Source organism: Liolophura sinensis, chromosome 9 (genome assembly GCF_032854445.1).
Source record: "Liolophura sinensis isolate JHLJ2023 chromosome 9, CUHK_Ljap_v2, whole genome shotgun sequence".
NCBI classification, from domain to species: Eukaryota; Metazoa; Mollusca; class Polyplacophora; order Chitonida; family Chitonidae; genus Liolophura; species Liolophura sinensis.
Window position 1 is genome coordinate 28,376,056 of NC_088303.1, and position 14,180 is coordinate 28,390,235.

Below are 14,180 nucleotides of genomic sequence, written 5' to 3' on the forward strand. Positions count from 1 at the left end.
GGATCCTATGAGGGGCCAAATTAACATTTAGACGAGAATTATCGAGACGATAAATAGTGGTATTTATCAATATCAACAAAGGAATTAACTATATCGATAAAAAATATACAAATAAATAAATATATATATATACCTCCGTGGCTCAGTTGGTTAGCGCGCTAGCCCAGCGTAATGACCTAGGAGGCTCTCACCAATGCGGTCGCCGTGAGTTAGTCTCCCTCAGGCTGGCTTGCATCCGACCGTAGTACGTGAAAAGTAATCTGGGTGGGTTTTTACCGGGTTCTGTCCGGTTTCCTCCCACCATAATGCTGGTCGCCGTCGTATAAGTGAAATATTCTTGAGAACGGCGTAAAACACCAATGAAATAAATAAATAAATAAATAAATGAATAATTTTCCATTAAATGTTAATTTGGCTCCCCATAAGATTCGAAGTCGTGATATCCGCGAGAGGTTAGATGGTCTTATGGACACATTCAGTCACTTCGTGAAAACCTAGGTTCGCATTTGGAATACTTGCTCTGCAGTACACATAATTCAGACAAATTCATAAAATATGCTTATTGAAATTCTGACTACCGAAAAGTCATATAATGGCTTGTTCAGTTTCCAGTCGACGGAAACGTATGACAAATCACAATCAAGTTTCTGCGGAAACCTAACATGAACACTATGTTGAGTTTCCGGTGTTCACAGAAATCTGTCAGAAATGGAATTTTACACTTTCCTAAACGTATCTAAGTTGTTTCCGCCAGACCGGACTTGTCTGCCAACAATCTCGACAGCATGTTAGGCATGTAGAAATTAAGTTTTACCGCCACATGAATAAGAAAGTAGGGGGTGATAACCATCAGCTATTTGTTATAATTCTTAGTGAGTTTAGTTGTCTCCCCTTAAGCCACTGACGCGGACTACATTCTAAAATAGAAATGTACTTACTTCCTTTGTTGAGATTACATGTGTTATATTCTTGGGCGCCATCATTTTTACAAGAGCGACGTCGAAAGCGAGGTTCGTGCATTACGTCACCTGATTTTGAGTTGACTACTTTCGCTTTATATAAACACCTCACGTGATGGCGAACGTACCGAAGTTTTGAGTAGTGCACTATTTACAGGCGTACAAGGGTATTATTATCATCTCCGCCCGTACTCAAGCTCAACCACAGCGATTTAAATACAAGTATATTAACACACGAACCACTTGATTTTGCATAACAGAATTTATTGGGGATAAAACAATAGTTATCGTGGGTCCCTCATTGTGTTGTCGACGCTGGATGACCCAAGGCAGAAGCTGATACACAAGATTCTTACCATACCCAGTCGATTAGACTGCGATGACATCTTTGTTCTCATATGCCACATGCCTTCAGCTCTACTGAAACGCGACTGCTTGTCTTGGCATACACGATTACTCTTCGAACTATCTTTTCCTCTCCGGCCGTACGTGGCAAGGGCTGTCAGCAACATGCGGATGGTCGTGGGTTTCCCCTGGCTCTGCCCGGTTTCGTCCCACCCTAACGCTGGCCGCCGTCGTATGAGTGAAATATTCTTGAGTACGGCGTAAAACACCAATCAAATAAATAAATCCACACAATAAATCTTCGTCCGATGCTATAAGACAGGAACAGAGTATTTAAGTAATTTCTATCATCGGAAGAACTATCGGACAAGTGACTGGAAACGCAATATAGCATGTTCGTAGAAACACAGCATTATAGAGGGAATTTCTGCTCGTTGGACTTGGCGAAAATAAGCTAGCTTTTGTTGAAGATCACTCGTCTTCCACAAGTATGGCGTGCATATCTGGGATATATATCATATTCGACAGTAACTTACAAAATGTCGGCGGATTACTTAGGTCACTCCGGTTTGTACGACCCATTCAAGGGATCCACATCATATAACTGAAAAATTTGTAAGTACTTAAACAACAGTGAAATAAATATATAAACAAACGAATACAAAAATGACGTAGGAAATATGAATTTTATTTGTGTACATTCTTAATGAACAAAATTCGGTGGCTAAAATTTGCTTCAGCTTAGAGATCCCCTTGGATAGGGGGGAATGTCTTAATTGTTCACAATCAAACCATGGTTCATTCTCATTTTATGTGCGGTGGTTTAATGCATAAGCCTGTGTAAACCCTTGCCAAAAAGGTTCAATATGAGAACAGATTTTTTATTTACATACTCAACGCCGCTCCTTATATCTGAGGGAAAAACGACTTATGTCAAACTAAATGACGTCATCAAGACTTTTTTTCGCGGAAAAATACTGCAGAAAACCACAACACGTTGCAGCTTGGTGAACATTTGATTGGCCTGACGCTTGGAGAGTTCAGGCGCGGTTAGAAGCACACCGCACCGCGCAGCACCGCGACATATCGCAACTGTAACAATAGTTTCTTTGCTATAGCTCCGGGACCGATTCCACAAATATAACTCTGACTTAGAGCAGACTTTAATACCTTGTAATAAAGTTTATTTTTTGGTCATGGATATGCCTGTGTCGGGAAGCCAACATTCCTGGTCATTTTCATGAGCAGTTTACCGCTCTTCATGTGAACACAAGCCGTCGCTGATCGAGACCAAAACATCTAATGAGTAAATATCGTATAATGACACAGAAGTACTGATTTCATTAAACCATCCGTGCTATTCATTTAAACGAATTTTGGCTATCTTGTTATCGCCTACAAAATTTAACCTTATCACCATTAACAAACCGATTTAAAAATGAAGTGGAAAAATGTATCCCCAATCCGGAAAAGCTGCACATTGAGAAATTTACCCCTATCCCCACAGCTGGGCATCGTGAAGTGTATCCCAAACTCTACAGCTGGACATAGAGAAATGTATCCCCTCCTCCCTCCTTTACACCGACAAATGTATTCCAACCCCTACAGCTGGACATGGTGCAGATGGGCCATTGGCGGGATAACCCAAAGCACTCACGTGCAAGGCCCTGGGTTCATGTTTTAAAACATAACTTGACCGAATTTGTAAAACTTAAAGAACTTAAAACTACACGCAAGCAAGAGTCGAGTACTGGTAATTACTCCATTGGTATCCAAGGCGGGAACATATAGTCATGAATATTCATAAACTGTTGAGGAGCTGCATTGCTATTGAACTGATGTTTGTAATAAATAGTCTTGCCATTACTAAGCCAGGCCGCCCACCAACCAAAAGTGCCAACAGTGAATATGGTGTGTTCACACATAGACAACACGGCAAAGTCTACCGCCCCACTGTTCCCCTCTAAATACACAGTATCAAATGAAGGCACATTGGACTTTACCCAAGACATGTCATCCGAGCCGGCGATGAACAAAACGTCATGGAAGAGATGCCTGAAGTAGTTTTGTGCACTTATAATATATGACGCAGGCGCAACGTTGTTGCCCAGTTTTTTCCGGTCGGGGTTCATCATGTCGTTGCGCCGCACGTGCAGTGCCACATATGTAGTACTACTGATCAAGTCCATCGATTTGCGTTGAGAAACTATCGCTTTCGTCAACGCCTCCAATGCCAGCTGTCGTATGCTAGGTCGTAGCGTAAACTGACGACGGATGATGTCCGAAATGTGGTGAAAATATCGCCATGATTGAAAATACCCAGCAATGCTGACGTCTCCATGCAGCGGGCGATCAAAATGTGTAAATGACATGTTAAAAACCGATCTGTTCTTCTCGTGGTGGACTGCCAAATCTTCACACTTCCCGACAGGTTTGATGACTACATCTGGCATTTCAAACAGGCCAATCAGATCGCTATCCGCCTCTACGAAAGCCTTCATGCCGTTGACATGCACAATACCCAGCAACGCTGCCACTTCAAACATTTGGTTTCCCAACCTTCCGAATTTTCGAACACAAATTCCTAACGGTTGATTGGTCGGACTATTCAGATGAGACTGATTATTTTCTCGAAGGCGACGAACCACAGCGTCCCTCAGAAACAGTTTTTGCAATTTAGACGTCAGCATTTCCTTGTCATTCAAACGGTGGGCCTCTTCTAGGAAACTTTGGTTGTATACCGACACGACTACATAACCTCCGGCAAACAAGCACGCTGAAAACAAAAAGCAGATAATTAACGTACTTTCGATGAGGTCTAAAATCCCAATTCTGGCAATGAATTGGAATACGGGTACACAATATCAAAACTTCAAAGGGATACCCATTCTCCCCTGTGTCGATCCAATGTTTTCACTCAAAGCTACGTGTAGTTACTTGAATTTAACAAGAAACAATTTGAAACAATTTTCGAACCCTATTTGTAGGCTAACTTTGTTAACGACAAAATTCCTATCTGGTAGAAACATCGATTCCATCACTTGTCATCCATTCAAAAATTGCCCTATCAGGATGGATGGATGGATGGATGTAAACTATATACATGTACTTAAAATATAGTTAACATATACTTAAAATATAGTTAACATATACTTAATATACAGTTAACATATACTTAAATTATAGTTAACATATACTTACCGAGGAGAGCGCAATGGTTAAACACTCGTCTCACAAACCAAAGGAAGAACCCACTTCGCTTCATTTTGTCACGGTGACAATCAAACTATGCTAGGTTTATTCCTGTGTAATAAATAATTAAATTTAAATAAAACAAAACAAGTGATCTAAACATTAACACTAATCCATGGCAGTATTGTCATGAAATTGATCCTTTGTAACAATTACCCGACAACGTATTCTGTTAACATAGGCTATATGGATGAGTATGAACTATGGTTTAACGTCCTATCGGCAATTTTTCACCCTTGTCATGACGAGAAGATGATATAGATTAAATGTACGGAAGCTATAACCGATTTAAAATTAACAGATTTCGCTCATTATGTTGATTTACGTTAAACCAAACCTCAACTATTTAAGTATATAAACATTATGTAGCATGGGGCCTCCATGGCTCAGTTGCTTAATGCACTAGCGCAGCGTAATGACCCAAGAGCCTCTCACCAATGTGGTCGGTGTGAGTTCAAGTCCAGCTCATGTTGGCTTCTTCCTCGGCCGTAAGTGGCCAGCTCTTCAGCAACCTGTGGATGGTCATGTGTTTCCCCAGGCTTTGTCTGGTTTCCTCCCAGATATTCTTGAGTACGGCGTAAAACACCAACTGGTATTCTTGACCTACCCTCATATGCTGAGCGCCAACCGAGAAAATACCAAGGTAGATGTACACCGGTTTGAGTACAACACTATTTGGGACTGAACCGAGATTTCCAGATTTTCTGAAAGAGCATATATACATGCAGTCCGCCTGGTGACAAGAGAAATATCCATGCACCCTATTTGCTATACCGTCAAAGTATGTAGAAAGCTCCGGTCGGCTGATTTGTATTAAACGCTATCACTAGGGAGATGACCTGTATAGGTCTGTACCGAGACAGTCAACCTAAATATGTCAATGCATTTGTATGTACTGAGCGGGGTGAAAGTACAGCGTCAGTGAAATTCTTGTAACGGGAATACGCTATTGTTCCGATGTAAAGTAACGGTACCTCTTGCCGTTTTCGGGTTTATTACGGATCAGTGACTTTTTAATACAAGCTCCATATTGGATTTGATACACAGGGGCAAATGTACATTAATAGCATGAATGGACTTGTATATTTTATATTTCAGATAAAAAGCGAATTCAAAGCTAATGCCAAAACGGAAGACTTTATTCAAGTGGTATCAATACTTTATTTTTGAATAACGTCTCATTATATCACAGAATGCTGCAGTTTACTTTCGTCACTGACACCTTTGTCGCTGAAAGCTTCCTCAGCAAAGTTTGAATGTTATACTTCAGCCCAAAATACATATTTTGACTGGTTAGTACCGCGTGATGAATTTAAACAGATATTGAATCAAATGAACCAGCACTTTTTAAATGGACGAATCTAGTCAGTAACTTGCCAGAAGTCAGTGGTTTACTACTGACATTCCGCATTGTCAGTACCAGAAGTGTGGAGTTGAACTTTGCATGTTGATTTAGTTCATGCATACAGCATAAGATAAAAATAAAATAGTGTTATATCGGTATTATATTATTATCAACTTACTACATATAAACAGAAGTACATGCAGTTGTCGAAACATAGCAACCGCTTTGGTGGCCTAACGGTTAGAACGTCCATCCCGAAGTAAAGAAACCTCGAATGAAACCCGGATCGGGTCATTCCAAAGACTTTAAAAATAGTAACTGTTGCTGCCACGCTTGGAGCTCAGCACTAAGATGTTAGAAGAAGAAAACAGGACAGAATGACTCGGTCTCAGTATAATGTGTCTGGGTGGGGGTGTCGTGTCTGGTGTTTTCATTATGATGTGTTTCAGTATGCACTCGCCCTGCTACAAGAAGACGTTGTACATGTGCACACTCCTAATTACTGCTCGTCGTCATATGACTCAAAAAAGACGTAAAACTCCAGACATACATGTTTTCGAAATTTTAGATATAATGATAAATTTGTTTTTAATACCATGTGCAGGTTATATCGTAAAGTTTTCTTTCTCGCTTTCAATTCCTTAGACAGTCGTTAAAACTCCAATGCACATATGTGGCCCTTGAGATAAATCATATTTTACTTACAGAAAGTAATAAGATTCATAAAGCTTTAGTTCGTTTGGTTTTGAGTCAGGTTCACTGGTTTTATGCTGCAGCACAATGTACCAACCACAATTTCAGTTTTTTTTCCTCAGTTCTAAAAGGTTGGCTTTTAAAGCACTTGCAATATATGACTTTATGACTTAACCCTGAAATTGTTTGATAAAATCTGAGCCCAGAAGCTATCTTGTACTTAAAGGGGCACAGAATCGATGATGATTGGGTGGAGAAAGGGTTCTCTGGGTTAAACCCTACAGTTTTGGTCACACTTGAATAAATCTGACATACCTACAATTAAGCTCATACTACGCATAGCCTGGACCTATCTCTCAAACCAGACAATCAGAGTCGATTCTGTATCCCTTAAAATCAGACTTTATCTTGACTACAGAACAGTTAACTACGCTAAAATTGTTAGGATTTACCTTAAGAATTTTGTTTTAATATTTAGAATTCCGTTGGACGTGCGTTTAAGTAATTCAAATGTAAGTTTAATATTAATTGCGCAATTTAAAGAGGTAGTCTAACTGTTGTCTAAGAATAGATTCGTGACCCAGGGACCAGCATACAAGCATTTCATTTCAGGAATGATCCCTTGTAAATGAAAAACGTTAATAGACAGTTTGCATAATGACAATTCAACTCCACTTTAGGTTTTGTCAAACCCAACTCTGATTTTCCCAGTCATTGTCCCGAACAGTGTTGTTAAACGAGTAATCAGTTTGCCAAATGTGACCCATATTGCTCAAATTAGTATATCTGATGACGTCATCATTTATAGATTCCTGCTCAGAAGTGATTGGATTGACAAACAACCAGTCAATGTCCTCCTCCTTCATTGGGAACAAAGGTATGTTTGTTTCCGGAACGACATGTGGATCTTCCCATTGTTTTCCAACGTTTGTTGAGTTGGTTGAACATTCAAACTGAAGCGGCTGACCAAGGTAAATATCCTTTAGATTCTGTAAAACATTGTCTGGTTGATTCACGGAATCTCCTATAGGCTTGACGCCGACCTGAAACTCGAATGAGTTTTCGGATTGTTTGTTTTCTTTTCTGTCAGTAGGCATACAATGCGCAGGCGCAATTGTCAAGGGTAGCACACTGAATGTTTTCGGCCAATCGCTTTCTGTGAAATTCCTTTGAGGGATCACAGAAATCTGACTATGATCTTGAAATGCACCTGAATAAAGAAAAAAATAAATGATGAAATTAAGTAAAAATAAATCAAATTGGAATTTCAAAAACGTTTTAAATTTGTCAAAAGAAATGAATTAAGGTAACCTTCCTTTGTGCAAGAAAAATTATCTGTCTGGCACATTTATACTTACTCGGATCGATAAACAGCCAAAATATCTAACTACACCAAACGATTAGTCAGGTTTTAGATTATTTTGGAATGTACAAATATCAATGCTGTCAAAATCTCCGGACAAGTAATTGGCTAACCTGAACACAAGGAAATCCCAGTACACGTAATGTTACACACTCATCTGTCACTGCAACAATGTCTTGAATATATTTGGAACATTTTTTGGTTTATTCTTGATTCCTGATTGCTGGTCGATCACATTTGTTGGTATTTGTCCATTTGTTGTACATGCATGTATATGTGGCAAATTCTTCGTGGAACGTGCTATCTCTTTAATACAAGCAATCCAGAACGTGTTGAACATACTGTTTTTTCACTATGTTATAGTTTGGAATAAAAAGAAATTAAACACAGTTTATATGGAGTACTTTAATAACGTATTAACTTTATTACAACCAAAAAACAAACCAAATTAACTCTTGGAGTATGATGCATATCAAATTCATATGTTCATGTCAGTGTTCATCTGATGTTTTTTCACATCAGAAATAATTACACCCAGATTTTAGGAAATACTTAATTATGACCCACATATAAGTTCCAAATTAATTCCTGTAGCATGTTTGTCCCGAATCCAACATATTATAATCTTTGTGAGCCTTTTGGCACCCTGTTAAAGGTGATACCAGGAAAATGGTCAAACCTAGCTTTATGAAGTACTTACCAGTTTCCAAATTAAATCCTGCAGCATTTGTCCCGAAACCAGTATAGTGCGTCTTGGAGCTTGCTGGCAACTGCAATGGTGTTGAATTACAACAGCAGCAGTCACTGGAATTCGAGGCCGTGTGAGGAAGGTCGAGGGTTGCGGCGAGGATCAAGGTAGATTCCAAATAAGACGGATCCTTAGAGTTTGGCAGCTTAAGTTTCTTCACGTTGTACTGTAAGGTTGTGTCCACGTGTAAGGGTTTCAGGAGATGGTCGGGGATCGCACCAAAAGGCACCAACATAATTAGCTGTCTACTTCAAAGTACCTGGCAGTTTGTTAACAGCTTCTTCTCTTATGTAACAATGATGAAGTATAATACCGCCTGCGAAGTAAAGCTGGAGTTGTCTTCGTCAATAAACTCTCAAATGGCAGTAAGGCATAAAATACCGGTATACCACGAATAAAATGAAATGGTATCGAAACGAATCGATTCATTGAATTATTTTCTTTTCTCCATAAAAGACACGAGGCACGCGCATTAGGAATATTTTATTTTTGTTTTTGTCCAAAGCGAACTGATCTATAAAGTCCAATCTTATTGGTCGCTAAGCCGTCTCGAAGCTTGCCTCGAGACACGTTCGAGGGTAACATAGCAACTCCCGCTGAGACGTAGCTGATCCAATTCCCTGGGTCAAACCTGCCCTAATGATAATCCACCCTAATCCAGCCCAGTTAATCCGATTCTAGAACCCTACTCAAATTCTAAATCTTTGATCGCTAAATAAAAGTGTCAACTGTATATTCTCACCGTTATTAATCAGACTTGGTTCATATCATATATGAACAAACGTGTATTCTTCCGTATCAACATGATCATAACTAGAAACATGGAATACATTTTAGGTTAAATAAGTATGTATACAAATTGGCGACAAAATGAATATCAGATGAATCATATCTTAATGTCTAATAGGTATACCTTAATAAAATGTGTCATATATAGGGCCACATCAATGTAAACAAACAGTATAACTAGGAAATAACTGTATTTTTTTTATTTAGTTGATTGGTATTTTACGCCGTACTTTTATGTCTTACTTATACGACGGGCGGCCACCATTATGCTGGGAGGAAACCGACGACTGACAACAATATTACAAATGAAACGTATTAATGGTAATTTACATAACCCGAGGAAATAATTTAACGTCTTTTTTAATTAACTTGTTCGATTCAAATCGTTATATTCATTTCTCCCTTTAACAAAAAAAGTTGGCATATATATATATATATATACCACCTGTATGTTAGGTGCATGGTTAATATAGAAAGAATGTCAGCTGGGTTTTTTTTATCTATTTATTTTTTTTATCTAAATTGATGGGCTGAATCTATGTGTAGTATTTCTCGCACATTACGCATCTTGTCGCTCCAAAGTCTTGTCTACACTTTATTTAAGTACACACCTAGCAAAAGAGTAGCACCGATTTTGACAACATTCAGATTTATATATAAGGTCATGATTACAAATAAGTCATTAACAACTGTAAAATAAATTCCAGCTGCAGTATGTATTCGTAATATGTGTAATAAACATCTTCATGCTGGTGGGGCAAACTTCTTCTTTGACCTGCATGTTCTAGTATCTTTTGGCTGTTTCTGAAAAGATTACCCGTTGAGAAGACTTTGCCTGAGCAGGATCTTAGTAGCCCGAGCACGCCCCTATCACAGACTTCCACCTTCAACATCTACACGTAATCCCTACCCGCAGCGATCGAATACCAGCATTACTGTCTTTGGCTAAGTGGTCCTTTTATATGTATGGCAACGGCCACAGGATATATTTATTATCTCCCCAGCTCAAAGGATTTAAGGAAAAAAGGAAAACTGTGTATATTTTTCCACACTACACTATGTATATAGGCACTGCACACTTACCCAGCAAATGCTTTGTCTCATCGTGAGAGAGAAACAATATAAATCTCGCTTAATGTTTCAATGTCAAATAAAGCTTATGTAAAAAAGTTCTTATTAATACTGCCGAAGTCTCAGGTCCCCCTCCTCGCCACAAACACACATAGGCCTACAGAGCCATAATATTGTGCTACCAAACCGTCTGTCCAGTTTCCTCGATATCTCTCAATTTAACGTTACACAATTTACGGACTGTCAAATATTTCACCTGCTCATTAGAATCATCGTTCATTAAGAATAATAGCTTATATGCAGTGGGTCCGTGGGAAAAGCCTAGGGCTATAATTTCAGACAAGAAAGAGGGTATCAATAAATAGTTGAATTCAGGCTCTTGAAACTCATAAATGTACGCTAATGACCCGAGTAGGCGGAATATACTGCGTATCTGTTTCATATCATAATCTGAGTTATTTAGGAAGAAAACAAAAATAAAAAGTTATGCATTTTAAACTTACTTAGAGATACCTAATATAAAGGTCAAATTAATATTTAGTCGAGATTAACCATAAACGATTTATTAATATCAATAAATCGCTGCCATGAATAAGTAATATCGATGAATGAATTATCGATATTGATAGATATCAATGATTTAGTAATCACTATCAATGATTTATTTATCAATATCTACAATTTTCGATTAAATGTTAATTGGGCCGCTCATGATCTTATCGATACATATATACATTTTGTATTATTTTTTCCTTTAACACCGAGTATTTTCTAGCTTACTGGATGGAGCATGGAATGCTTTTGCATAGTTAATACATATACAATGTATGTACATGTATTTTATTTATTTATTTATTTCATTTGTGTTTTACACCGTACTCAAGAATATTTCACTTATACGACGGCGAAACCCACGACCATCAGCAGGTTGCTGGCCGGAGAGGAAGCCAACATGAGCTGGACTTGAATTCACAGTGACCGCATTGGTGAGAGGCTCCTGGGTCATTACGCTGCGCAAGCGCGCTAACCAACTTAGCCATGGAGCCCCCCCCCCCCTATATGTACACGTAGCCTACATGTAAAACTCATCAATATACAGGGAGTGAGCAAGTATAATGAAGTAGTAGCCTACAATGGCCATGTATTAGTTTGCATGATAACTGATTGGTTGAAGTATATGACCTACCTATTTCCCCACAAACTCATACGATACAGACATATGTAACTTCTCGAACCAAAACAATATTTTGGAGAGGGAAAGAACTATTTTTTTTTGGACAAACCACAAAAATGTCACGTTTTCCCACATATTTCCATGTCTGTCGGTAAAATATTAAAAATCGAGTCCACGCCGTAACAGAAATGGGCAAAATTCTGGCCATTAGCCCTTACTAGTTCTGTACCACTTTTCACAGTGGTATCACTTTAGATATCACTGCAGTAGAAAAATATTACATAGTCATCCATATGCTATAGAGTTTCGTATCTTTTCTTCAAACTTAAACGTGTACTGTGACGTTACGCTATTGTTTGCGCAGTTGACTATTTATCAATAATCCGCGCTTGTAAGTTTGTGGTTTGAGTGGTGATGGATGACGACTTGTACCACCTGGGCCTTAGATTAGTATACGGTAGAGATGAATTCGAACTCACGAACACAAGGCTTTAGAATATTCCCATATCCCACTGAGCTATCAGAGAAGACCTCACAACCTTCTCCTCATAGACGAATCTAAGCCTTTGTTGAGACGTCAATCCTTTGTCTAACCGATCATAAGAAATAAGCGTCCATTCGTTTCTGATCAATGTGAAATTCATTTTCAAACGATTTCGTTCTTCGTCTTCATTTCAAATACACTAAATGCTGCCAGTGCGAGAAAAGGCAGAGTAGCGTCATCAATTCTCTTAGGCACAAATATGAACAGCAAGGTGAACTTGTGGGTCTAATTTGTGGTATTCTGATTACGAACATTTTGAATATCTCGAGGCCTGGTTATGTCAATGTGACAGAGATTGTATAATCTACTGTAAGATTTCCCCAGATTATATGTAAGCTTCAATCAATTCAGACTTACTTTCTCGCGTAACTAATCATAAACCGAGTGACTGTCCATAATCTTAAACATCCAGTTGTGATCTATATAGAGTACAACGGACTAGACTCCTCGTGGCTAAAAGCTCTAACGCTGCTGCACTAAAACTTCATGTAACATTGTCACGAAAGATCAATAATGCTGCTAATGTATTATATTTCATTATGCAAATAATGCGGCTCGGCCGGCACGAAAGAGCATTCATTGACTCTAATTGTGATGTAACGTTTTTTTTTCACTCTTTGTTTGAAATAACACCGCCCAATTCTTGAAAAAGAATCGATAGTTGTTATGTTACTACAAACACGTTTAAGTAGGAGAAACAATTCGCAACAGTTGTTTCTTGAAAGAGAATCGACGTGGCGCTACGCGTGTATTTAATTAGGGTCAGGATTTTAATGTTACCTCCAATTGGATTAAAAGAGTTCACAACTTGTATCCTGGGCTTTCCAAATAAAGTACCAAAATTCTGTCTTAAAACTAGGTCTTCAAACTAGCCTTTATGTTATCGTGGCGTAATCCGTGTAGGAAATGAACGAGCAAAATACCTTCAAACGGGTACACATTTTCTGGGTGAAGTCGAAGTTTGTCTTCGATTGTTTCGATTTTTTTGTCCTTTATTGTGTTTTACATTTCACTCGGAAAAGGTACTTTCCTTGCAATAATTCTGGGAGATCCGATCGAGGTGGTCGAATCCAAAGCCTTTTAAAGTGTGGTGTTTCTTATCCCTCGTTCCTCACCCTCTCCCTCTATTCTATATCCTTCACTGGCATAGTCCACAGTATTGCTTCAATGACAAAGATAAAAATGTTTTTCATTTAAAAGCAGAGGAAAACATAGAAAAATGATATAACAGAATCAGATGAAAGAGTACGGAACCGCGGAAGAGATATAGTTTTATGATTCTTATTTTTTTAGCCATCGAAAAAAAAAAAGAGAATTAAAAAAACTATTCTGATACGCCGGGAAAGTACATTCTCCCAACTTAACCAACCAATCGAAATGCTGATACGCCGGGAAAGTACATTCCCCCAACTTAACCAACCAGTCAAAATGCTGATACGCCGGGAAAGTACATTCCCCCAACTTAACCAACCAGTCGAAATGCTGATATTTGAAATAATAGTTTCTCATTGGCCACTAAGTCGGGGGAAAGGACTTTGGCCCGAGTTAGCTGATTTAGTTTCTTCTCTTTTTTCCGACGGCCAAAAAGAGAATTCATCAACTAAAATTTATCACTGAGTGGTTACTTTCCCCTGTGTTAATGATCCAATCAGAAATGACGTTACTTAGAGTGCAGCATTGCGTTGGTCCTCTATAAGTCTGCGGGAGGTGGGGTGGGGGGGGGGAAGTACTTTACCCCGAGTTAGCAGGCTTACCCCTATGTTAGTCAGCCATTGGCATCATCAGTTGTTGATATACGTCCTTGTAAGATGGATTCTACTAATAGAGAGCAGCTTACTTATATGTATTCGGACAGATAATATGACAAGGTCAGCTAGATAGGCCTGTATATAGTAGG

At 38.7% G+C, this 14,180-nt stretch overlaps 1 protein-coding gene across 1 annotated transcript; it reads right to left on the bottom strand.

The window, feature by feature from the left end:
• Positions 1–3,004: 3,004 nt before the first annotated feature.
• LOC135475763 (galactoside alpha-(1,2)-fucosyltransferase 2-like) lies at positions 3,005–8,940 on the bottom strand. Its single transcript, XM_064755701.1, has 2 exons — positions 8,658–8,940; positions 3,005–4,080 (listed from the first exon to the last, which is right to left on the bottom strand). The coding sequence occupies exons 1-2, from the start codon at positions 8,938–8,940 to the stop codon at positions 3,062–3,064; spliced, it is 1,302 nt and encodes a 433-aa protein (XP_064611771.1). The 3' UTR covers positions 3,005–3,061.
• Positions 8,941–14,180: the final 5,240 nt, after the last annotated feature.